General features: G+C 43.2%; 1 protein-coding gene across 9 annotated transcripts in view; it reads left to right on the top strand.

The window, feature by feature from the left end:
- Positions 1 to 27418, top strand: part of CALD1 (caldesmon 1) — a 203404-nt gene that overhangs the window by 89785 nt on the left and 86201 nt on the right. For all 9 annotated transcript variants that reach the window (XM_075757335.1, XM_075757324.1, XM_075757313.1 and 6 more), the window contains one exon: positions 12927 to 13038. In XM_075757335.1, the coding sequence (XP_075613450.1) occupies positions 12968 to 13038 (71 nt within the window). In that variant the 5' untranslated portion in view covers positions 12927 to 12967. The remainder of the gene's footprint in view (positions 1 to 12926; positions 13039 to 27418) is intronic.

The raw sequence follows: 27418 nt of genomic DNA on the forward strand, positions 1-27418 counted from the left end.
TGGGTGCAACAGAGTGCAAACTTGAGGTGCAGTCAGCTATTTAACTAACATAATTTCTGTTCCTAAAAAGTTAGGCTACATCAAGAAGCATGTCTTCTGTTTTCAATTACTTTCAGCATTGGAAAAGCAAAGGAGAAAAGATTTCACTGCAGACCAGCCTGTCTTTTATATTTAGGGAATCCTTTAATAATATCTGAAGTGACACTTGTCAGTATTTACAAGTTGTAAAGATTTGATTTGGTCCAGGTAAGCACTGAAAAATCTGGCTAGCTTACTCATGTTTGTTTATGAATTTCAGAACTGGGTTTTATTTTCTTTGTTCACCTTAAAGGTGCAAGCTATTTTCAGCATTTTTATCTGGGGTATGGATTGTAAAAATCCTTCAAGTTTGCAAGCATTATGATCTGGGATTTTAGTTTGATCCTTCTCTGTACATCTTTTCCAGAATCTATTTCTTTTTTCAGAACCTCTTTTCCCATCCTTGCATTCTGTTCCCTTGCCTTCTTAATGCCTTTCCAGCCCCCATATTTAATAGGGTGTCCTTGCAGAGATTGTCACCCTAGTTGTTCTCCTCTCCTGTAGAGCTATCAGATCTGGTGCGTTGTGAAGCATCCACCATCAGGATGCCTCAGTCCACAAATGCCAGTCATAACAGCAATTATTTCTGCTTTCGTCATTTTGAAGAAGGCGTAAGATTTGAAGGCTGCGTTCGACAATTATTTTCCCAGCTAGCCCATAACTAAAGATGAGGTCACTGAGTTAGAAAAACCATTTGCTTAGTGAACATAAGGCTGCTTTTCTATTTGTAGACAATTTACAAACAGATTGGAAGCTGTCCTCCCTTCCCTCCCCTTCCACCTTTATATTTCTGGTTTTGGCCAACACTTTGTACACATACAACCTCACTCTCTGGGTTGACTGTGCAAAAGTGTGCTTCATGTGCATTAAGTGCCCAGAACTTAGACTGTGACCAGCCACGTGTGCTCTGTGCCTCATTCTGAGGGGTTTTGGATCCTTAGGGAAGACGACTTAGGGAAAGGTAGCAGATAATGCGCAGTACAGAGATAACTTTTTCCCTTTATTTTTTGAAGGAAAATTAAACATTTTCTTTTCTGGACCACACAGACATTTTCTAAGGCACTGTTCCTAAAAAAAATTAAACAACTGTAAAATTAATTGTGCTTGATACAGTGCTCAAGCCTAACTTTCCTTTGTTACATTAATACAAAGCAAATACATGTGTCTGTGTGCTCTCTATTAAGTGCATGGGATACTGTCAGACTTCACCTGGCTTGTTTAATTGACTCTGAGCCAGGCTTTGCTGAATGTTTTGGTGATGCTGTGGCCCTGGAGGGTGAGGCAATGTACAGTCACATACAACGTTACTGATGTACCAATGCCATTGAGGTATTTGCTGGCAATAAGTGTTTGTACCTGAATGTCTAGATAGCAGTCAGATTATAGTCAACATTTTTTAAGAGCTTCTCTGTGTGAGTCTCATGAGGGGAGCTGGCAATATCATGATCTTGCTGTGCCAAGTTTTATGCTGGCTCATGCACATCTTGCAAGTGTGTCATCTTGCCTATTGTGGCTTTTTGGTGGTTGTTGTAACAAGGCTTCACTGCTTTTGGGTCTTCTGGTTTGGTGACGTTGTTGTGTTAGTGTTTCCTTGTTTTCAGATAAACTCAGCTTAAGGTGGGGTCTATGATGTAAACTTCAAATATGGCAAATGGTCTGAGGGACATCTATTTTGCAGTACCCTGTTTGAGTTGTCCTGTCGAAAGGCTTTGCATTTGTGCTGCCCTGCTTTACCTCTTTAAAGCTGGCACTGACCTCATGCTTTACTTTTTAACCAAAATGATACAGAATTGCTGCTTATTAGAGATAAATTGATATAGCTAATTGGTAGGAAGCAATCTGGATTTCATTTGTAAAGATGACTTTAAAAGTGTGAGCTGGAAAAGCCCAGCAGAAATTTCTGCAGCTGGATCCATTTGTGGTGGAATTCCACAGATTTCCATGATGCTCTGCTATTGAGTAACTGGCCTTCCAGCTGCAATGTATCTATCACATGGTGACATGCAGTGCATTGTGTCTGTGCAAAGTAAGTGTACAGGTACTGGGAGGGAAGGTGAATTAATTAAAGTTCAAGAACAACAGGTAAGAAAGATCTTGAAAACTTATCATTCATTTTTTCTGAGGAACTGGTTGGATTCAAAATACTCAGTGTCTCTTAGGGCACAACTAGTAAGATCAGCAAACCAAAGAACTTTAGGGGTGTGTTTTTGTAGTATTTTCTTTAAAAATGCAAAGATGATGACTAAGACTTGGTATTGTTGATTATTGCTGTTTCAATAAAGCAAGCAACAGAGACCCCTCAACTCTCATTAGAGTTTATGATGCTCTGCACTAGGCAGAGCTGGATCCTAGGGCTGTATGGTTTAACAGGAAAAGAAAAAGGGTTGAAAATACAAATGTGAAGCCACAGTAAGCTGGCTGCATTGTATCTTCATATTATTTTCTATTACTTTTTTATGACTGACTATGTAGCTTAATATATCATGATTTTGTATTTTGAAATGCGTTCCAGAAAACATGTGGAGTTTGAAGTCTGGCTGAGTGAATGTTGCTGTTGGAACCTTACCTTAGACTTGCTCAAACATTTTATTTTTAACAGCATTACCTTACCTTTTTAATTCAGGACCTGAGAGATGCAGAGAAAGAGTGTGAATAGAGTGCTAAAACATTCATAAAACCTACTTGGACACAAATAAGTTCAGACAATGTATTGTTGAAATATGGTATGTGAGCATGAAGGTCAACAGGGGTGGTGCAAGGGTAGTAGGACAAGAGGGGAGAACTAAATGAGAGGGATGGGAGTAGAGTAGCAGAAATCAGGGAGGTAGAGAAGCAGACACTTCCCCGGGCCTGACCATCTCCTTGCTTGGAGGGGGAAACCCTTCTCTTCTAGTGGAGAGGCAAGTATGGAGACCTGCACTGCTACTGCTGGCTTCTCTGCCAGTTCTGGTGCAGAAGAAATGCTCCTGCACTTGGACAGAGCAAGATCTTCCCTGCTTGATGAGATGAGGGAGATCTCCTCTTCCCTGAGGAGATGCTTAGCATACTCCTAGCCCCGGCCCTCCACCTATTCCCAGAGCTGTGATTGCTGCTGCTCCCAGTTTGAGCCTCTGCTTGTCGTAATGGACACCAGACCCCACCCTGTCTTCTGTCACTCCTGCCTGTATTATTGGATGACTAGGCAAGAGTCCCCAGCATACTTTCTGCTCCTGTGGCTTGTCCTGCTTCACACCATGGTACCTCGCCATGTGGGCTTGTGTTGGCTTTGAACGTCGCAAAGAGACTTAAAGCATCATGGTGATTAGCACTCAGTGCATCATCATCAGCTTCTGCATGCATTTCTGTCCCCAGCTGCACCTCCGCTGCACCTAGCTTCAGTCAGGCTCTGCCCCTCTCCCAGGTGGTTGCTGTCCTGGCCAACACTTGTGTCACAACATGTCTGCCCTGATGCACCTCCAGCGGGCATACTTGCTGCTATGCCATTTCCCTCAGAGAGAAGGCAGGCAGCAGGACTGGGGCATGCAGTGCAGCTCTGATGTCTGCCAGATGAGCTAGCGTGAGGCTCTGTCTCCAGAGGATGTGAAGTCAGATGAGAGAGCATTAACAAGAAAAAGTGATTTTTCCTTTTTCCTATGCCTTTAAAGGCACAAATTGAATGGATACAATGTGGTAGTTTCATTTGTGTAGGCCAGAAACTGAAGAGTGGCTTTTCCATAGTTGTGGCAGCTTCTTCTGCCTGTATGATATTCATTCCCATGCTCTGATTTTTTTCTAATAGAAATCAATGGGAGAATTGGGATTGTCATTTATAGCGCAAGAGGAAATGCCTTCACCTCTTTGGTACGGCTTGGTCATCTGAGCTGGACCTAACCTGTTTCTTAGCGACGTTTGTCTGTTCATTCTTATTATTAAGAAACAAATTTCTCTCAACTGGAAGGTGTTGGCATGGGCATTGGTTTTCTGCTCTTAGAGATTTCAGTGAGAGATGAAGCTGGCCAACAGCGGGGGCATTGCCACAAGTTTCAACAGGCAGGCCACAGACTTGTGACAAAGTGTGCAGGAGGAGTAAATGCATGATGTAGGCATTCTTGTGATTAGATTAACATGATGAAGCTGAAGGTCTTTGCTGGTAGAAGCAGATAAAAGACAAGGGTAACTAGTGAATGATATCCCATGATCCTGCTTCCCAGTGTTTGAATACAGAGAAAAAGTGAATGTAAGTCAGAGCTCATTTTGGGACTAAGCAGTTTTCCGAACTGTTTTGTGGACTATAAAATCCCTTCCATTTCAGTGTTTTGTCCTTTGAGATGGGGACCTCATTGTCATTACCTGGGATATCTTCACTTATGATTAAACAGTAGTCAAGGGCAATGCAATTTTCATCTGCCCTTTGTATCTGCAGCAAAGGCTAAGTATTTCCTTGGTGATAATGATATGAGCAAAAATAATTTTTCCCACAAGTAAGTATTGCAAGAGGAAAAGAAATTCTGCCTTTACATGTGTGTGCACAAAGGTATGAGAGGACAAAGTAGCATACATTGGCATAATCTGAGATCACATCAGTTTCTGACATGCAGGGTAAGCTCACTGATCTTTTGTAGTGTGTATTAGATGAATTTGGCCTGCGAGGGTGGAATCTAGTCCTGATTGAAGTCTCTGGGAAGTCTGCCAGGGATTCCAACAGGACTGAGATTTCAACTCTAGTCTGTATACGAATAATATTTCAGCATCTTCTGGTCTTTGGGGACAACATATTTGAAATACTTCAGAGGACACTTGAAGGGGAGAGTCAAGGGTCAGTCCTTCTAACGTGAGAACCAGTGGCTGTGCCAGCAGCTTCCAGCTATGTCTTGTTTCTTCCTTTATCTGCTAATGGGAAATGATAGACAAATGTCACTGAGATCAGGGGTGGGACCAGTATATGCAAATCCAAATGTCAAGAGAAAGTTTTGCCTGGCCCTTATGTCAACGTGCAGTAGGAGAAAGATGAGGAAGGAAGTGGGAGGAGTGGAAACGGCATACCCCCACTCAGCCTGCCTAGGGAATAAAGACAAATGGGGACTTTTCATCACAACTGACTGGCTCTGAGATGACGGTTCCTACTGCTGCATGTTTAGAATTGTGTTGCAGTGTTAGCAGCAGCACGCTAGATGTTTGCTAACACCTCTGGGATGGTGCAGGTCTGTAATGCTCCTTCCCCAGTGCTGAATTAGATCACGGATATGAGAGATGGACCTGAGCAGGTATTTAAAGCCATGGATCTTTTAGTTACAGACCCAAGGAGTGAACTCTGTGGAGGGACCATGTCCTATAAAAAGCTCCCTGTCAACACCTTCATGTGGTTCACCCTGCAGAGCTGACACAGGGCCTGGTACCTGCGAGGACACATGTGGCACTCACTGTGGTAACCTGTGCTGTAGGTGAAACCTGTTCAGCTTTTATTTGAATCAGGGGACTGGACCACGGTGTGGTCCGGTGGGCCATTGGTAGTCTGCAGAGCATCAGCTGGGAACATCTATTCTACATCAACACTACACAGCTTTGCTCAGGATGCCACAAAGATGTTAACTAATATGTTAATCAGGTTTGACAGTGCCCCACCAATATACATAAGCTGCTTTTACTCCTGTGAAAGATCAAATGGAAAATGTACCTTATACCACAAGCACAGATTTTAACAGATGGGGTGTGTTTTACTTCCATGTCAAAATTCTTGGTAATTCTCTGCCTCCCTCTCAGAGTCAGTGGTTTGGACATACACACGTAGATGGAAGTGAAATGTTCTGAGAACAGAAGTTGGAACCTTGAGAAGCCTCCAAAGTTTGATTTTCTGATGCCAAGTATGAACTGCACTTGGTTGGTTTGCCATTGATGAATTTTCCTGGGAAGTCCTAAGAAGCAAGGTCAGATGAAACAAGGCTCAGGCTAGATTGGAATAAAACTGTGTGTTCACATGACCTAATATGTTTATTTTGCCTTGAGTCCCAAATGAGCTATTCTGTTCGGGAAGGAATAAAGCTGCTTCATACAAGTGTGTGTATATGTACAAGAGTTCACTATCTGCAGTCAATATGAATACTTGGCCAAGGTTACAGTAACAATTGCAGATGTGGTTTTGCATGAAATGAACATTAAAAAAAATGAATTTCTAGAGGAAAGAAGAGCCTCTTTACATGTAAGCTTTACTATTGGTAATATATGATTGCCAGCGATATCCAGCATCTCAGATTAAAGAAAGAGCATGCATAAGGTGTGACAAAGGACAAATCAATCCATTGAACCATCAAGTCCTTTTGACTTCAATGAAGTTGTGCCTGTATCTGAAAGATCTGAGTAGCACTGAATGCTTCTAAGGCAGAATTAAAAGGGGAGTGGGGAAAGTAATTTCCAAACTTTTTCTGACAGATTTTCATAGAAAACAGATATAGTTGTTTTGACTGAAGATAGATTAAGGAACTCTAATTCTCCCAGATATTGCAATGGAATGCTTGTCATACCTGCATTTCATGGGTGCCAGATTAAACAAGTCACTCTTAGATAGTGAGTGTTACTTGCTGAGTTACTCACAGCTGCAAAAGGGGCAATGAAGAGGTTCTGTTTTCACTTCTGTAGTGGAGGAGGTAGAAAGAAAGGGCAACGATAGTCCTAGGGATACAGCGGATGTCATGGCATGTAGCCAGCTGAAGCAAAATATTCTTTGTGCTTCTCCCTGACCAGTCCTTTACTGACATTGGAGAAGTCCACTCCTCCACACCAGGGCTTTGGGACAACTGAAGTGGAGACAGATGGGAAAATGGGACATTTGGGTTAATGCTTGCAGTCTCAGTTTGTCAAGCTTTAGTAAGACATTTGATCCTTTTTGTGGGAGTATTAATAAAAAAAAAAAGGGGGGGGGCAATGATAGAATAGCTTAGGTCTCATGTTACCACCTGATCCTGCAGTGAGGACAGGTCAGAAGTCAGAGGTTCAGCTGCATGTATGTAGAAAACTTTTATGTAGTTGGACTTGGAAGCCTTCCCTTTACTACTCCTCTGTAAGAAAGGTTTGGAAAGAATTTTGCTTTATATTACCTTTGTTCAGGCCTTCTCTGCAGCATCATATCTATTTGTAGGATATGGCATTTTTAGTGCTGATGTTACAGTTACATCTAGTGGCTGGGGCTAAACCCAGGGCCTGGTTGTGCTTTAGCCTTCTGTGAATGCACAGCGAGAAGAATTTGCAATTGGTGGAGAGAACATAAGGACTAAGAGGCACAAAAATGACTAAGGCTCTGTCCCTAAGACCACAAAGTAAATCAGAGGTAGAACCAAGCAGGAGTGTCCTCAGTTGCTGGGTTCATCCCGAATGCTCTTTGAGTTCTGGAAATATTGAAAATGTTCTTTTCCGATCTCTTTGAGTTCTGGAAATATCGAAGCTGTTTCTCTTTGCACTGTTCCTGCCTCCTGCTGCTCGGGATGAGGGAGGGAGGAAAGGAGGGAGAGAGATACCAGGAATTAGTCATGGTTTCTTTCACGAAGAAACCCGGTATTGTCCTTTTTACTAGTATAGCCTTTTTTTGTGTGCTTCCTGTGAGTCCTAAAATTTCTACCAGCTCCCACTGAACTGGGGTCTTACAACAGTGCAAGATGGGTCTGTGCTGGTACCCCACTTCAGGTCACCAGCATGAGAGGCTTGTTGGGCTAAGGAAGGAAGGGAAGGTACCTGGTGCACTGTGCATGAAGATGTCAGCTAGATAAGAAAGGAAATCTAGCAGAAAATTCTTGTTACAAAGAAACCAAAGGCCAAATGCCCTTGCTCCCCTTCAAGTGAATGAAGCTATGTTCTGCCTTCATTCTTTAATGAAGAATAGGCCAAACTGCTGAGAAGGGGGTCTGGCAAGAGCTCTGATCCATGTTGTCTTGCATAGGCAGCCATCACAGCTTGCAATCTGCCTAGCAGCTGTGTGAAGCTTACCCCGAGCGTTCACAACACCGGAGCAGTGAGTGATCCCGCGTTAAGGAAACAGGCATTTCACGCTCTTTGGGCCTGAAGGTCACCAAGAGGAAATCTGCAATTGTTTCATTGTACTGGGAGGGAAGCAAGATGGCGTGTGCTTGCACGATACTGTCACCAGACGTGGCCGGCATAGAGCCCTGTGCAATACACAGCCATGCTATATTGGGGAATATACTCTGGCTTGAAGTTTCTTGGCTCAACTACACTGAAGCTGGTGCAAAGGCTCAGCATAAACATCGCGGACCTCAATCAGTGTAATGGAAAGGTGACTGGCAGGTCTTGACAGACAGACGTTTCTGTTTGTTAAGGACCTGAGCAGCAGTTTGTATTTTCACTTGCTTGTCACCAGTCTAGCTCATCTGTTTTTAAGGTCCCCTGGGTGCTGAGTTGTCTCTGAAATCAGTGCTGGGAATAGGATGAGGACAGTATTAAATGTGAGCCAGGGCAGGAGGTTATTTTGCTCTCCATACTGGAATTCTACAGATATGTGGTTACGTGTGTATTTCTACCTACCCAATTTATTGTTTGCTTTCAAAAAGCAAATTCCCATTAATTTCTATTAAAATATTTTGTCATATATTTAGAATTACTGTGCATTTCTCTGATTTTCCACCTTGATGAAAGTTGAAAACACAAAATTTCAAACACTCTCATGGGATGAGACAGAGAGTGGGATTTGCATGTGTGTTTTGTACCAGGATGGATTAGATGTGGCTGTCTGTGAAGGAAGCACTTTTTAGCAAGACAATGAAAAACTCAATTTTAGCAATAAACCATAGTCAACTGAAGATCGAAGGCATTCTGTGAAGTGCAGAGATGAAAAGGAGAGAGACACTGGTACTGCTTTTGAAATGACGAGTGTTTTTGCAGGGACATGGTATTTGCAGGGCACATACTTTGCTATGATTCTGATTTGAGTAACGTGGCAATACTGGTAAATGTTTTAGGTAAGTTACTTTGCTTGTCTGTCTTCTCTTAGTCTTTCTTAGCATGTCTTCAGGAAGACCACAGGGTTCATCAGACATCCCATGATCTAAATGTTCAGTCTCAGAATCAAATGGCATAGGGACCCTGAGAAGACCCTTGTATCTGAGGCTGTGGAAAATCTGAGGTCCTGAGCAAGAATTATCTTTAGTAGATCAAAGACCTTTGCAATGTTTTTCCATAGGTCCCTCTCCTGAGTCTGGTGATGGAAAACTCCAGTTCACTTCAGATTTTTTCAGTATTATTTCAGTTGTGTAAAGGTTGAAAAGATGCTGAGTATCTTGTTTTGAGGTAGAAGCAACAAAATGATAAATTTTGTGGTGTACCCTTTCACAGTGTAAGAGTAACCCATATTCTAGTAATTTGCATATGTGTGGATTTGGAATGGAACTGCTCAAATAGTTTCAGACACTTCTATTTGCTAAATATATATTCATTTCTGCTTCTTTAAAATGTCTTGATGACTTCTGGTTGAATTAGGTGAAAAACATATCTGGAAATAATTCTGAGGAAAAGACTGAGATATCAAAACATTTTTAATCTTACTTTGAAACTCAAAATTTTTATATTTAAAATAAAACCAAAGATTTTTTTTTTTTTTTTGAGGTTGAACAAAACATTACTTTTGATTTGAAACAGTTTTCTTAGGGACAGTTTTACTCTAGAGGTCTTTTCCAACCTTAAAGATTCTATGATTTCTTCAGAAAAATGCAACATTTTTGGTCTGATGCTAAATTATTAAAAATGTGTAACAGGAAAAAAAAGGATGTGATCAAAGAGTAAAAAAATTAATTTCTTTGCACATCTGGGAAGGTCACACAGAGACACATTTTCATATTTGGCTCTGCAGGCAGGCCTTGGAGTGGATCTGGGTGGAGTGTTATGTTTTAGCCCAGGATGTTTTCACTCATGAACATTTTTCATTTTCAAAAAAGATGCATCAAAATGTGCATGCTCCCAAAAATGGTTTGTAGAAAATACTTCAAATAATTGGTACCTTCATCTATAACCAAAGCAATTTTAAAATCTGAGAGGCAAGACCACTCCGAGAAACTCTGATTTTATACACTCTTTTTGTGGAAATAGGAAACCTTTTTAGACAGATTTATGAAGTTACTCACTAGTAGCTTTCAGAGGCTGAAAGGTAACAAATCATTTGGGGAAGACAGTGAACAGCACTCAATAGTTGACTTCTTCAAGCAGACCTTCTAGCTGATGACTCATTTTCTTGCACTGATATGGCTTTGCTAACTAAAGGTCGTACTGTTGACCTGACCTCCATTTCCCGAGTGCCTTCCTCATTTTTTAAAAAGAGATTTGGCTTGCAAGTCATCTGAATGCCATGAAGTGGCTGGACCTTAATCCTCTGAGAGGAGACACTGTAGTCTAATAAATCCTAGACATTCTCCCAAGATGTCCCTCCATCTGATCTTCATCAAACAACAGAAAAGTACCCTGTAGATGGAGAAAGGTTGTTGCATCAGGGAACTTCTGACTGCTGCACAATCTCCCCTACGCTCCTGGGAAGGAAAGGGAGGAGGAAGAAGAGAAATAGTTCTGGTGGTTATTATCCTCCTCAGCTTTCCTCATGAGGAAGAGAGCTTGAGCTTTTGGAGATGAGAGATGGTGCTGAGGATCATGTAGGAAGGGAAGGGGTGGAAGTATTGGCTAGGACATGTGGCGTGGGGATGGGGATTATGTGAGTGCACAGAGGGGAGGGAAGGAGTGCACCTTAGGAGAGATCGAGAGAGGGATGTACCTGGCTGGGTAAGAAGCGATGAAGGTGCAAATAAATCAGATGTCAAAGCATGTCTGCTTTGGGGAGGTAGAGCGGGGAAAAAAACTTTGGGATTCTCAGTTCTAGCATACAAGGTGTCAGCCTAAGAGTTAGCACTTTATATTTTAAATTCCTGATGGTGACTGTTCTCCACAGACTAAATGTGCTGCCTGGTGCAGTCTTAGTTGCTGCGCACACCGTCATCTGCCCTCTGTGCACAAAAACCCAGCACGCTGCTTCGAACTTGCTCTCTGTAGTGTGCCATTCCCCCTTTGATCCTCGTCTCCCAGCTGGGGGGAACCACATCAGTCCTGCAACTCACGGGCCCTCTAGCAAAGGGAACTGAGGCAGGATTTAGCTGCACGCGTTGGCTGAGATGAAAACACTTCCAGGAGAAAACGGCAGATTTGCTGTTCTGTGTTCTTCAAGGGGTACGTGGTGGTAAGAGTAAACAAACACAAGGTTTGAAAAAAAAGTCTTGTTATGACTTGCTTTTTTATATATATTGTCTACTTGTGCATTAAAAAAAAAAAAGCAGCAGCAATTGTAAAGTCACTATTAGATTTTCAAAATGAATCTTCCCTTTGAACCTCCATGAAACAAACCTAGCTAGCCAAACACGAAGAAAGTCACAACAACAACAACAAAATTTTAAATCCCCCAATCCAGGAGCAAATCAGAACGAAAAACACCCCCAGGAAAAGTACACTAATAAAATAACCTTCACAAACCCCCTGCCCTCAGCAGTGTTTTAATCCAAAAAAGAGGGAAGAAAAAGCCACGGATTCCCTTAAGTCATGAGAGACTTTGCTATTGCCAGTGATTTTAGGGGAGGGCGCTTGGACGCTGCACTGGCGGGCAGGAATATAAAGCCGCAAGACAGATCTACATCTGCAAACTGAGCACTTCAAATAATTTACAAATGCACCTTGGCTTTGTTTCCCTTAAACTGCAAGCAGTTCATAAGCCACCTTTGAAAATTTTAGTCTGCATTTGCACGCTGGCTTGCTTTCCAGCGCAAATGGCTGGTCCTGTTCTAACGGGCTGGAAAAGGTTTTTTTTTTTGGGGGGGGGGGAACAGGACGGGACGTGGGGAGGGTGGAAATCCTCTGAGTGCAGTGCCTAGGCAAGGATTGCAGAGGAAGCGAGGCCTCCAGCCCTGCACAGGAAGCAATCTTAGAGCAGGCCTTAAATGCCAGATTCCAGGCAGAGTTTAACTAACCACTGACAGCTCTGTAAACAAAGCAGGGACAAAAAGAGAACAGCTTTCCCTTTTCTGGTAGTCATTTTTGGTTTGGGGGCTGCAGGGGAATTCTGTAATACTCGGCTTGATGGGATATAAACCAAGGCTGGAAAGGCTGTGTATGTGAAGAACTGTAAAGGGGAAAATATTTCATGGACTAAATCATAAAGAAGAAGGTAGGGCACGGGGAAAACGCGTGGATTAAACTACAAAAAAAATATTGCTACTTTTGGTTCTTTGAGCAGGATTTATACATATTTTGGCTCCTCCTGGGTGGTATTTAAAAGCTGCAGCTTATTTTCCTTTTCTTTTTCTTTTCTCCTTTTTTTTTTTCCTCTTTTCCTTTCATTTCTCATTTTCTCTTTTCCCTTTCTTGTCCTTTTTTTTTGAAGGGGGGGTGGGAACGGACAGACGAGGACTAACTTTTGCAAAACTTTTAATTATCTGTGCAACTAAAGATAATAAGAAATCTCTTGTGAAGCGTTTTTACTTCTTCCAGTAAAAATTGGAAGCTTAAAGTTAAAATCCTGATGAATTGTTGCTTTTGTTTGTAGGAAAGACCTGTGACGTTACAAATAGCTAGTCTGCGGCTAGCAGATGTATACAGTCCTTACTTAGAGCATGTTGACTTAATTTTAACTAGGAAACTAAACGCAGGCATGGGCTATGTTTATCCTACAAGGCATTTCATTAATCTTGTTTATCTCAACAATACTGAGGAAGTTAATTTTTTTGATGGAAAAGGAAAATAGTTACAGCGAAGTTGAGAAAACAAAACTAAATGAACTCAGTTGGTTAAACGCATCCTTTGTGTTTTCTCTCTCATCTAAGTGGTCATCTCCCTTTTAGATTTGGATCTTTCCAGAGCTTTGAACGCTTGAACACCCACCATGGATGACTTTGAACGCCGCAGAGAACTCAGGAGGCAAAAGCGTGAGGAAATGCGCCTTGAAGCAGAGAGGTGAGGTATTACGTATGGAAAATGGTGCTGGTGGCTTGCCTTTGATTAGCAGTGGCTTTGAGGATTTCTGTTTTAAATTCCAAAGTATGCTATAGCTAACCAAAGAGTCCTTGCTAATGATACGTGCTGTAAAATAGTTTTAGTTAATATTGTGGGAGAGGCTGGAAGTCAGAGGTGTCTAGTGACTAATTCCCTTAAGCTGTTGTAAATGCCCTGGCTTCTAGTTATTTTGTTATATGGATAAATGTAAACAGTGAAGGTGGACTATGGCCATGTGAAATTATTGATAGGAAAACTCATGCTCAGATGCCATGTGAGCGAGTGCTGTGCAGAAGGGAATCTATTAGTCTTTTCAGACATAGACTTAAAATTATAAGGTATCAATTGAAAGCTGAGATACACTGGCTATATGTAGTATAGCATATTTGTGAATTGTCTGTCATTACTGTGCAATTGCTGTTGTATTTGTACTGCCCGTCACTTTTTATTCATTTACAGACTCTTTATGTGGGCAAGAAGCGCAGCATTTGCTGTCAGTTATTACAGATTTACTTTGCTCCAAATGAGAACAGAACTTGATGTGTGTGTGATGATGTCAATTTATGAAAGCAGCAGCATGAAAATACTGGGAATGACATCTCATTAAGTAACCTCATTTTACACCTGTACAGTTCTGTTTGCTTTAATGGAATTTCCCATGATTTACACTAGAGTAAGAAGGGATAAAGTCAGGCTCCATTTATTTTTGTAATGTCTTCTCTGATATAAAGATTTGATTTAGTTTATTAACACTGCAGTGATTTTTTTTTAAAAAAGCCCTAAGTTTAAGCACATGCTTTTCTCATTATTATATTTAATTTTGAATATGGGCTTATTTTTGTTTCTAGTCTTTCCCATGCGCTGAGAAAATCATGATGTTTTGGGTTCTGAATGGTGTAGGAGAAAACACATTTTCAGAGAAGTTTTAAATGGAAGTCAGCAGAATGCAATGCCAAATATATATATATATATTTAATGCTTGCTACGAGCTTTTTAATGAGGCCCTGCTAACTAATCAGGGCTCTCTGGTGGACATTGATGATACCTGGGGAGGGGAAATCCCAGGTAGAGGAGATACAATAGCCGCCTTTCTTTCCGAAGAAAGTGTTGCTATGCAGAACTGGGTATGTGAGCTCTTGTCAGGCTACAAGCTGAACCTGTGAACTCTGGAAAGCAGCAATGTTGCCTGTAGATAAATAAACACATGTGAAGCATAGTGGCCAAAGGGAAATGAGGCGGCAGCATCCCTTTGCAAAATGCAGCCGTCACCTGGTGGGTGACCTACCCCAAAAGGCAGAGGAGCAAATGTGCCATGGCACTAAGCTGCCTTCTCATTCCAGAAGGTTTCCCCCCAAGCCTTGGGCGATAAATTTTTGTTGGGTGGCATGGGAGAGATTGCAGATCCCATGCCAGTGCACAGTATAGCACATGGTATTTGTATAATTCTAGTGTACTTCTGCTTTAAGAAAATCTTTTCATGGAAAGGCCGAGGCTTTAGGGTTTGTTGATAATAGAGGCCCTGGGCAGCCTGTGGAGGATGCTGGGGGTGTAGTCCAGGAGGTGTTTTCTGCTATGGAAAAATGTCACTTGAATTTCCCTGTGAAGTCATCTAAGCTCTTACATGAGCGTGCAGAGGCTGTGGGGTGGTCTGGGCATCAGTGATGCGGCGAGGCTGGCTTGTGGAGGCAGTGACAGCCACAGGGGCTTGGGGATGAGGGCACTCTGCCCTCGTGGACGTGGAAGCTGAAATCCAGGAGTTCAGGTGTATCTGTAAGTCACTGTGCGGCCTGCGATTTTACGCGTTGGCCTCGCTCCAGTCCCTGATCACACACGGGGAAACCGGAGCCCTGGGGAGGCAGAAGCTGCAGCCAGCAGCTCATCGTGTCCCTCAAAGGAGCTATCCCTGGGGAGCCTGCAGGCCAATGGTGATACCCGCCCCTGCATCACAGGGGAGCCAAGCAGTTGGGCCTGAAAGTGATGGCTGCTGACAAGGGAAACAGCCCCCTCCCCACCCACCCGCACCTGCTTTTGGGAAGTGTTTTTCCCACATCTGGGGTGGGATTTTGCTGGGATTTTGTGTAGTAACCTTTGTGGAGGAGGCGAGCTCAGTGGCAGCCCAGCTGGAGGTGAAGGGCTTGGGCCCATGTCCTTGTTTTCTGCAGAAGTGCTCCGTGCCCTTTCCCACACATTTGAAGGCTTTTAGCAATAAATTGCTGTACGCTAAATCTTGCTGTACTCCCTTCGCTGCTGCCAACTTCAAGCATTCAAGTATCATGAGTCAGACCCCTTAAAAGTCACAAGGCTGCTTTAAAAATCTTGAGATCTTAAAAATAATTTAGTCTGGCCTTTTTATTTTTGGTTTGCCTTAACAATAACAGAGCCTGATTCTCAAGTTCAGATGTGATTCTGAGACCTCCCAAAACCTACCCCAAGAGGGGCAACATGAGGGAGGAGCTGAGCATCCGCCCCCATTGCATTGTGCCGCTCACGTCGAGTTGAGGGCAGCAGCATTTGGGCTGTTATTAACAAATTAATGTGTCATGCTGGATTCTTTTGGTGAATTCATATTTTTAGGGACTTGGGGATCATCTTTACCTTTATGACTACAGTGTGTTTGTGTACATGTCATAATCCACAGCAATCTGTTTGCTAGATCTCCCTCTGAACGCTTCCAGGTACTTTATCAAGTAAATTGTGCAGTCGAAAAGAGCGGCATCGAGGTTGAAAATGCTCCATCAGCTCTCACGCTGCTACCTGCTGTTTAGGCACAAGACATTTCCCTGCACCCTTCCATCAGTGGGCTGTAGCCTTGCTGTGGGGAGCTGCCGCTGCTTGTAAGCATTTCTGCTGGGAGATGGACAGATGATTATGTGTAGGCTGTAGCGTGTTTGCTAGGTCTCCCAGTCACTGTTTAGGCTTCTTTGAGTTGAACAGTAAACCCAGAAGTGCAAGCAGCCATATCAGGCAGCAGTATTTGTAATTCAGCCAGCTGCAGTGATGCATTTTACCATTTCCTGGGATAAAGGCATATGGAAAGCCTGTCTTCTCAGCCTTGATGCCCATGCCCAAGAGAGATCTAGGGGTGAAGATGCCTTGTAGCAGCACGGACTCACGCACCCCATGCCCAAGAGGGAGTGATTTGACCTTATTTTGTCTTCCCCAGGGGCCAGAGGCTGTGTGAGGACTGGTCAGGATACGTGTGCCATCAGCTTTGTATTTTGGGGTTTTTTCCATCAAAAAGCTGTTGGAAATGATGCTTTGTTGTGCTGTGTAGCCCTGGCATTCTGGGTTGATGTGCTTAGGATTGATCCTGAGGAGAGGCTTGCTTTGTTTTTTAAAGACCTGCAGTGCGGTTCACCCCTGGAATGTGCTTTGGCTAGTAGTTCATGCTGTGGCAACTCAGATATAGGTTCCCACTAACTCAGAAAGCTTGTGGTTTTCTTGGTGTTTTAAGCTCTTACTGTTTCAAGATATCCCACAGGTCCTGGATTTCCCACATGGGCTTGCTGCACCCACTCAGAAATTTTTTGACTGTTTGTATTTGCCTGGGATCTCTGGAGGCCTATCAGCATGTTTGGAGTAGCAGTGCAGACCTGTCTAGGGGGCATGTGGCCAACAGCAGGCGTATGGAGCTTTGTCCAGCTTTCTCCCAGGCTGTCAGATTTATTGCACACGCTCAGGCTGGCAGGGACCCAGCAGCTCTTGAACCTCATGGGGGAACAAGGCTTTCCAGGCATAGGCTGGGAAACCCAGGACAAAATGTGGCAGAGTTAACTGTGTCTGTCTGCTAGCATTTTACATATGGTTTGTATTGATCAGGTGCGAGGCCTGGAAAAATAGGACCCTACCAGCCATTTGGGTGACGGGATGTGCTACATCTCTAATTGCTCTGTGGCAAAGCCAAGGTGCTTTATCCTGCTCCTTGGAGGCAGAGGGAGTCCTGTGCCTGGAACGATGGTTATATAAAACCCTGAGGTCCTGGTCCAGAGCTGGCTGAAGTCAGTGGGAAGCTTTCCATTGATTTCAATGGGCTTTGGATTAAGCCCTACCTGAGTTATTCCAGCCAGATGATTTATGAGACAGTCTCAGTGGCAGCCTTGAAGGAGCTGGACGAATGCTTTGCCTTCCCAGCCGCAGGGTACATACCGTGCTGGAGTATCAGGCCGTCACAGAAATGGGTTGCACTTAACTGACGGGAAAAATCCCCTATGTAATTGAAGCATAGGGGATTGACTGCTTTCAAAAAGGGAAAAATCAAATGCTACCTGCTGTTTTGTGCCTCTTCCTGGGCAGTAAAAGATGTTCTGTTGAACAAAACCATCGGGTTTTGTCATTTTGATGTTTTAACTGACACTGGAAGAATTTAGCTTGGGGCGGGGTACAGTGTGTGTGTGTGTGTGTCTGGAGGGCTGGTGCTTTGTGAATATCTTGACGATGCGCTTTGGTCTCTCACAGCTGTATGCAGCTGCAGTGAAAATGATGAAGTGAGGTGAAATACTTCTTGAAGTGACAATAGACCTACTTCCTTGACTTCAGCATAATTGAGAGAAAAAATTGGCCCCTTGAACTCTCTAATAATGGCTCTCAGGTTAATCTATTTAGCACTTAAGCTACAATTTTATGACTGGCTGACTTGCCATTGCCCCAGCAATGTATTTTCACCTCTCCCTGGTGGTGGGGCTCTTTTAAAAATTATACTAGGAAGCTGATCTAATTTGCTTCCTTGCCATACCAGCACTATTGCAGACTTTTGGAAGGTCTTAGGGTAGTTTTCAGACTGGTCTCCATTTAGCTGAAGCTTAATTTTGAATTTGAACCACAGCTTTGCCTTGCATGATTCCCTTCTCTGAGGCATTGCAGGTCATTTCATGGGGAAGGAGCGGTATTGGTCATCCTGTTGTAAAAATACAGCAAAGGGAAGTGGCTGTCTAGCATTGAGTCACTAAAAAGACTCTAAAACTACTCGAGTACTTCGCGGGCTGTGTAGGATGTCCTGACAGGGGCCACAGCTGTCCTGACTAAAGGGCTCATCTCCTTGCAGACCAATAAGATATTTCTAAACATACCCTAAAAGGGTAAGTGGGTAGGACATACAGAAAAAACACTGTCATTAAGCTTTATGGTTCCTAATAGCATTAATCAGTAAATACAGTAGGTAAAGATTCTTTTTTTAAAAAAAAGCATTCAACAGCTCAATCACAAACTCTCTCCAGCCTCTCATTTAAACATTTTTATAAGGCAGTGTGATTCATGTTCGTGGATGTACGTTGGGGAATAGTCATAGAAATAACCCAGCTTGCAGGTTGGGGATGGCAGCAGGCTGAAAGTCTGGTGTGGTGACTTGCTCAATGCAAATTCAGTTAAAAGAGGACACGTGGTTAACACTAAAACTTACCTTAGTACAACTGAAAAAGTGAATTTCAGTCTAGACCTGTGAATGTAAATACAGAACCAGCAAAGTATTTAACATGCCTTTTACTGTGCTAGTGCTCTCACTGAGGCTGATGTAGCTCAGGTAAACATACAAAGGGCTGATTCACCAAGTTAAGAAGGTAAAACCAGGAGGATCAGGCAGGGTACATCTTTGCAGGACTTAATGAGAAGCACGTTGCTTATCTTCTGGATGAGTAAGACAGGACACATTTGTTGCCACAGGGTCTTAATGCTTCTGGACAGTAAGGAAAGGTCATCCTTATCAGCCACAGAAAGTGGACAATTTCCATTCTCCTGTCAAGGACAGTGAGGATAAGTGAGTGTGAGTGTTAGATCAACATTGAATGGCCACAAATAGCTTTTGAAACTGCTTCTTATTCCCGAGTTATCTCTGGTATGGAGTGTATGTTAGTCACAAAAGAGTGTTGGGAGTTTAGGAATGAACATGGATGGTCCTTTTTTGATTATCCCCTGCTTCTTGAAACACTAGGACTTGCGCATGCCTTGTTCCCAAAATTCTGGTTACATTTTTATTAAGAGTTTTCAAAGACTATGCTTTGATTCAGACTTGTGTAACAGAATGAAGAATGTGATCTTAATACAAGTTTGCAAGGAGTGCATGTTTAAACATAGGAGAAGGTGGCTGCATATGCCTAACATGTCATTTCCCAATATTCATAGAATTGTTTAGGTTGCAGAAGACCTTTTAAGATCATCAAGTCCAACTGTTACCCTAGCACTGCCAAGTCCAACCACTAGACCATGTCCCTAAGCACCACATCTACACATCTTTTAAATACCTCCAGGGATGGCGACTCAACCACTCCCCTGGGCAGCCTGTTCCAGTGCTTGACAAACCTTTCTGTGAAGGAATTTTTCCCAATATCCAATCTAAACTTCCCCTGGGACAACTTGAGGCCATTTTCTCTTGTCCTATTGCTAGTTGCTTGGGAGAAGAGACCAACACCCACCTGGCTACAACCTCCTTTGAGGTAGTTGTAGAGAGCAATAAGGTCTCGCTTCAGCCTCCTTTTCTCCAGGCTAAACCACCCCAGTTCCCTCAGCCATTCCTCATAAGACTTGTGCTCTAGACCCTTTCACCAGCTTCATTGCTCTTCTTTGGACATGCTCCAGCACCTCAATGTCTGTCCTGTAGTGAGGGGCCCAAAACTGAGCACCGTGTTCAAGGTACGGCCTCACCAGTGCCAAGTGCAGGGGGCCGATCACTTCCCTAGTCCTGCTGGCCACACTATTTCTGATACAAGCCAGGATGCTGTTGGCTGTGTTGGCCATCTGGGCACACTGCTGGCTCATATTCAACCAGCTATCAACCAACACCCTCAGGTCCTTTTCTGCTGGGCAGCTTTCCAGCCACTCTTTCTCAAGCCTGTAGTGTTGCATGGGGTTGTTGTGACCCAAGTGCAGGACCCGACGCTGAGCTTTGTGGAAGGTCATACAGTTGGCCTTGGCCCATTGATCCGGCCTGTCCAGATCCCTCTCTAGAGCCTTCCTGTCCTCAAACAGGTCAACACACTTGCCCAGCTTGGTGTCTGCAAACTTACTGAGGGTGCATTTGATTCCCTCATCCAGATCATTGATAAAGATATTAAAGATCCCCAATACTGAGCCCTGGGGAACACCACTGGTGAACATCTGCCAACTGGATTTAAGTCCATTTACCACAACTCTTTGGGCCTGGCCATCCATCCAGTTTTTTACCCAGTGAAGAGTACACCTGTCTACGCCATGAGCAGCCAGTTTCTCCAGGAGAATGCTGTGGGGAATGCTGTCAAAGGCTTTATTAAAGTCCAGGTAGACAACATCCACAGCCTTTCCCTCATCCACTGAGTCACCTTGCCATAGAAGAACAGATTAGTCAAGCAGGATTTGTCTTTCATAAACACATGTTGACTGGGCCTGATCACCTGGTTTTCCTGTATGTGCTGTGTGATGGCACTCAAAACGATCTGCTCCATAACCTTCCGCGGCACCGAGGTCAGACTGACAGGCCTGTAGTTCCCTGGATCCTCCTTCTGGCCCTTCTTGTAGATTCAAATTGTCTAACCTCCAGTCAACTGGGGCCTCCCTGATCAGCCAGGACTGCTGATAAATGACAGAAAGTGGTTTGGTGAGCACTTCCACCAGCTCCCTCAGAACCCTTGGGTGGATCCCATCTGGCCCCATAGACTTGTTTGTGCCTAAGTGGTGTAGCAGGTCACTAACCATTTCCCCTTGGATTATGGGGGTTTCATTCTGCTCCCAGTTGCTGTCTTCCAGCTCAGGGGGCTGGTTACCCCAAGAACAGCTGGTCTCACTATTAAAGACTGAGGCAAAGAAGGCATTAAGTATCTCAGCCTTTTCCTCATCCTTTGTCACTATGTTTCCCCCCACATCCAACAAAGGATGGACATTCTCCTTAGCCTTCCTTTTGTTGTTAATGGATTTACAGAAACATTTTTTTAATTGTCTTTTATGGCAGTAGCCAGATTAAGTTCTAATTGGGCTTTGGCCCTTCTAATTTTCTCCCTGCATAACCTCACAACATCCTTGTTGTCCTCTTGAGTTGCCTGCCCCTTCTTCCAAAGGTCATAAACTCTCCTTTTTTTCCTGAGTTCCAGCCAAAGTTGTCTGTTCAGCCAAGTCGGTGGTCTTCACTGCTGGCTCATCTTTTGGCACATGGGGATGACCTGCTCCTGCACCTTTAAGATTTCCTTCTTGAAGAATGTCCAGCTTTCCTGGACTCCTTTGCCCTTCAGGACTGCCTCCCAAGGGACTCTGTCAACCGGGCCCCTAAACCGGCCAAAGTCTGCCCTCTGGAAGTCCAGGGTGGAAGTTCTGTTGACCCTCGTCCTTACTTCTCTGAGAATTGAAAACTCTATCATTTCATGATCGCTGTGCCCAAGATGGCCTCCAACCGTCACATCATCCACAGGTTCTTCTCTGTTCACAAACAACAGGTCCAGCAGGGCACCCTCCATAGTTGGCTCACTCACCAGCTGTGTCAGGAGGTTATCTTCCACACACTCCAGGAACCTCCTAGACTGTTTGCTCTCTGCTGTACTGTATTTCCAGCAGACATCTGGTAAGTTGAAGTCCCCCACGAGAACAAGGGCTAGCAATTGTGAGACTTCTCCCAGCTGCTTATAGAATATTTTGTCTACCTCTTCATCCTGGTTGGGTTGTCTGTAACAGCATCCCACTATCATATCTGCCTTATTGGCCTTTCCCCTGATTCTTACCCATAAACATTCAACCCTTTTGTCACCATCATCAAGCTGTAGACAATCAAAACGCTCCCTAACATACAGGGCTACCCCACCATCTCTCCTTCCTTCCCTACCCCTCCTGAAGAGTGTATAGCCATCCATTGCAGCACTCCAGTTGTGCAAGTCATCCCACCATGTTTCCTTGATGGCAACTATATCATAGTTTTCCCGCTGCACAGTGCCTTCCAGCTCCTCCTGTTTATTCCCCATGCTGCGTACATTGGTGTAGATGCACTTCAGTTGGGCTTTTGATCCTGCCACCTTTTTGGGGGGGGGAAGAAGCTCCAATTCCTACATGACCATTCTTAGGGCACTTCCACGGTTTCTAACACATCAATAACCCTTGTGTTTTTGCTGCCGCATGCATCTCCATCCCCTACTTCCACTGAGAGGGCAGACCGAAGGAACTCGCTAGCACACCATCCCTCAAACATTTGCAGGCCACCCTCAGGCTTATCTCTGGCAAGCCTGGTTTTATTCCTTTCCCCCTTCAAATCTAATTTAAAGCTCTTTCAGTGAACCCTGCTAACTCATGATTTATTTCAGAACAGTAGTTTCAAAAATGTTTGGCTCTGTCCTCTTGAGGGCTGTGCCCTTGTCTGGTCCAAGCCTCTTTTGCTACTAAAACAAGAGCTACAGTGGTTTTATCTCTCCATGAACTTCATATATGCTGAAGTTCCAAATACTCTAAGTGTTTCTGCTTGTCTTTCTGTAAAATACTTACCTTTTGGTAGAACTGAGCTATGACATCTCCTGCCCAGGAGTTAAATATTAAGACAATGAATAAATAAGATTAGAAGTGCGTGAGAGTTCAGAACAAATTGAGGCAAAGTGTTCCAGCTGTTAACCTGTCTTCACAGCTACCTTGAATTCCAGGACTGACAGGACATATTTGGATTGTAGAGGTGAGGCTGGCCCTTTACATTCTGTTGATCGCAGTTCCTGCAGTTCTTGGAGCTCATTCTTAACCCAGACAGCAAAGTATGACCCAATGGCTCATTAAAGCATACTTTACCACTGTCCCTCTCAAGTGAGGGTGAATATTAGACAAATCTTTGCTATTGTAGCATTTCAGATGTCCTGGAGGAAATAACCAAACATATGCAAAGCTGAGTAGAAGCTTACCACTTAATTTTACAGTCATTGTGTGTTTTGCAGATTATATGTTCATTAAAGTCCGTATGGAGAAATGTTTAATAAAAGAAGCTTTGTTTTTCTAAATAGCTAGACATACAGAATTTAAACTTTACTGAGCTAATATCACTGCAATTCCTAAGCAGAAAACAAAATCAGCTCCTTAGTATTTCAGGTATTAATCCCACATGCATGTTAAGAGCACTCTGTAATCTCTGTATTACATCTGCTATACCAGCCAAGCTTTTAGGAGGACAGCCCAAATCCAGCACCCAGACAGCTGGAAAAATGCCCTGTCTTTCACCACTTTCAACAGAGTGGCAGGCTTGCTTTGGAAGCACCAAGGAGTTTGGGAAACTTTTGGGTGAAAAGCGTCTCCTCCAAGCCTATAACCAAGTAACCCATCTACCGCCAAAAGGGAAGTCTGTCTTTGTTTCCTCCTATGTTTTTGTTAATTTTAACTAGACCAAAGTCCTTGATGAACTGGATCTTATTCAAATGCCTAATAAATATAGGCATTGAGGCACAGCTTTTGGTGCTTGTTATTGACAATTTTAGCATGCATATTTAAAAGGGCACAGTATGAGGAGTAATACAACATGGTATTTTATCATGATTTTCAGAATTAGACTGAAGCATAGGCATTGCACAAAGAAAATCATGAGGCTGAAGAAATGTAGCTAGTATAGTACAAATAAGTGTCAATGGCTGTCCTGTCACATTTGTGTTGAAAAATAACATCTCTTTAATATCTTATGTGCAAGTTGGCAGTGTGCAGTTAATTAAGCTAGGGTAGCCTGCAGCATGCTTGCAGCTCCGTGTTATCTGTCATTGTACCTTCAAATGGTGTAAGTCGTATCTGCCATCAGAATCTTCTCATACAAAAGACTTAAGAAACTTGAAATGCAAAAAGCTGTATGAAGTGAACATTGGCCTGAGGTTTCTGAAGGCACAGAGCCTTCAAACTTCCTGTGCCAGCCACAGCGGAGCAGTGTGGTGTCTGTGACTATACACATGTATGTCCCTTGGAGGCAGACATGGCACCTCAGTTTCCCCAGCAGCATTTTCTATGCCTTGGCAAGGAGTACATCAGCCCTTCATGTGGGTTACCTTCAGTTAACTCAGTATGGTAGAGACCAAAGACACTGTCCCAAAACAACCCAGAATGAAGGAGGTTCAGTTCTCGGTCCCTGGGTCTACTTCTGTCAGACTCTTTCCTAGGCAGGGCAATCACCCATCTTCATCAGTCTGAACAGCCACTGTCAGTTGTCAGAAAAACCTGCATGAAACATCGCTATGTCTTATTAGAGTCCTAACCCAGTCTGTCTTTGTAAATTAAAAAAAAAAAAATAATAAATCTTTATTTCTTTCTACACAGTAAGTATAAGATTGAGCTCTCAGCTGCTTAGTCACTTCCCACATGCCTGAAACCCACAACTAGCACAATACAGGCTGAATTTAGTTCACTGTATAAAGCCGTCTCAGGCCATAGTACTGTGCATACCTCTTCACGCAAATGTCTATGCATACAAATGAGTTGGTGGAAAATTCTACATCAGTCCTTCTTCTCTTGATTAATAAAAGGCCTTATTATTAATAGTAATGTTCTGTAACAAATTTCATTTAGTTTAAAGAAAAGCAAAAGGAATACTGTGTTGTTCCCATAACAAAAGCAGCTGATGGTTTGATATCCTTGTATCTTAAAAAATGTTCCAAAAAAATATTTTCAGGCAAATACATTGTGCGTTGATACATTCACCTGCAAAAATATATTCTATAGCCTGCACGTGCTTGTTGCAAGTGGCTGATGGCATACGTCCTGGTGGTCCAGCCTGCCCACTGAGATGGGTCTTATGGTGTCTTGATGTTTTTTTGGGAGGAGGGTCATCAAGTGCTGCTCAGACAGCTCACAGCCTTTGCCACGCAGGTTGATTGCTAGGGCAGCCCTCCTTGCTGTTGCCTAAGAGAGAAGGTGGGAGCAAAATGAGGAGGGCTGCCCCATGCTGCCTCCCTGCCACAGCACTCACACCCTGCCCCCAGAAGCTGAGCAGCTGCTTATGCGTACTGGGGCTGGTGGTCCTGAGCCCAGCTGCTGAGGTGTGAACTGCCCTGCTCCTGTGGTGACACAACTTTGTGTCTGGAGGAGGTGTGAGTAGAGGCTGTTGTGGAAGGAGAGCGTTGGTAGTGTTTAATTTGCTCTTTTGCACTAAACAGAAGAGTAACTATAAAAGCAGCCTCTAAAACTTCAGTTTTCCAGACTTGGATGGGTATGGTCTCTTAGCCATTAAATTGCAATGCCTTCTTTTTAGCGAATAAGAACATTTTGAACTTGTTGCTTAATTGTGTCACTATTCTTCAGGGCATTCTGGGCTCAGAAGGGTAAAAGTTATTAGGCATGATATAAACTGCAGTTATTACTGGACTGCGAGACTCTTTAAGGAGAGACATGAAAATTAGTTTAGCTAGTGGGTTTCTAGCAGCATCTGCTTCTCAGTGTGAGTTTGCACTTTACTAACATCTTTATGATCTAATATCTGAAATTAAACCAGATAATCAGAAGATTAGATTTCCCTTTAAAAAGCTGAAGCCAATTTGTTTGCAGGGATAATAGATTAAATGAAGTCAAATGCTAACAAGTTTTACACATGGATAAGCATAGTATATAAACACTATCAAATTGCTGCAGCTTGGGCAAAGTTACCCTTTCACAGCTCAGTCCAAAGAACTATAGAGGAAAAATAGGATTTGCAAATGAAACTCTAAACTGATTTCAACTTGCAGAAGCATCTCCTTTGGTCAATTAGCTCCTGCATTTTTGGCTTTGTGCCTTTAAACAAAGCTTTAATTACTGAAGATAAATGTTTATAAGCAGCTTTATTTCTCTCATCATAACCTGCTTATTAGCTTGTGCTAAACAAAGAAAATCCTCCTTGCCAGCAGATTGTCCTTTTGTGATTAAGGCCTTTCATAGAAGGGAGTCATCGGGTGGCTGTGCTTCTTGGGCAACTTCATTCATCAGCACACAGGTCAAGAAATATTCCTGCCCAGAAATCAGGTCAGTGGGCAACTGCTCCTTAGAAAAGAAGTTTGATGACAGTGCAGTCCCTGAGGATGCTGGCATGCAGCCTGACCAGAGGGTTGGGTTAACAGAAGAGATACAGCTACAGATTAGAAGGAGCAGTAGTTATCTCAACGTTGCAGCTGAGCCCTTCTCTTCCTGGGGAGCAGTGAGGGTGATGGGAAGTGGAAAAGTAAGCAGGATGCTTTTCTTTTCGTTTATTGGAAAGTATAAACCAGTGGGTAGTGTATTTGACAGTTAAAGGTTAGCCTCATCTTGGCTGACATTAAGAAAACGTAAATAGATGTTGTTTTTCTCCCCTTTATGTTTAAACCTGTTGGTTGGACTAAACTTGTGTATTAATAGTCTTTGCTGGATAGTCTGTTGAAAAAAGGCCAGCAAGTTTGTCATGCTGACACAGAAAATCAAGGGAAGGCTGTAACTCAACAGCTAGTTGTGACTATCTTTTTGTGGTTTTTTGTGTGGGTTGGTTTGGTTTTTTTTTAAAAAAAATCTTTCTCTATCCAAGTTTTGTTTTGGGTTTTTTTCTGACATTTACTGAAAATGTGCCTCAGTTTCCTTTAGCGTAGCTTGTGACCCATTTTAAATATGTACATTATTTAAGCCAGCAGGCTGCTCAAAAGGCTATTCTCTAGGCAGACTTTGATGTTCTTGTGCTGAGACGCTGAAATTGGTACTCAAAAGCAGGGCTTCTTCAATGGTTTTAAGTTACTTTTCCATACTAGTGCTTCCCTCTTCCACCAGCATGAGACACCATCTTGTCTATGGGTGTTTAAACTGATTCACTTGAACAAGTGCTCCCTTCTTTGTGAGCCCTCTTTGTATGATTTAAATCTGATGTATGTCATGGTAAATTTTTAACTCAATAAGTGCACACGGAAAGTAACCAAGTTATCATGACTCGATTTACTGCTTGTCAGCTGAGCCTCTTGCAAGGGAGGTATCTTTTTGTTAAACAGTGTGGGTGGGTAAGCCTGTTTATATTTGGACTGGGAGGTTTGCATAGATTTAATATACTTGGCTTCAAACCAGGTTTTGAGGTAAACTTCTGTGTAGGGACAAGGTCTTTGTCACTGTGGTGAGGTGCATTGGTGCTGCACTCCCTGGATGGGGAATCTCTGTTTATCTTCATTTTTCCATGCAAATCCTGCCTCTTCTTACAGCTGCTGGTTTCTACTGTTAACGTGGCTCTGTGGAGACTTGGGTGGCATGGGTAACGATAGACAGGGAAGCTCAGACACTGACCTACGTCCAATCCCTTCATGTTACCATGTTGTATGAGGTCAGTTATAGATCCAGGGGAAAGCTGGTATTAGATGCGTGAATTGGACGTTCCACACATCCACTAACTGCTGCTGACCACATGTCAAGAAACAGAGAGCTCCGGGACTTGCTGAAAGCCACCGTGAGGTCAGCAGATGCCTACAGC

This window comes from Balearica regulorum, chromosome 1, assembly GCF_011004875.1.
Source record: "Balearica regulorum gibbericeps isolate bBalReg1 chromosome 1, bBalReg1.pri, whole genome shotgun sequence".
Taxonomy (NCBI): Eukaryota; Metazoa; Chordata; class Aves; order Gruiformes; family Gruidae; genus Balearica; species Balearica regulorum.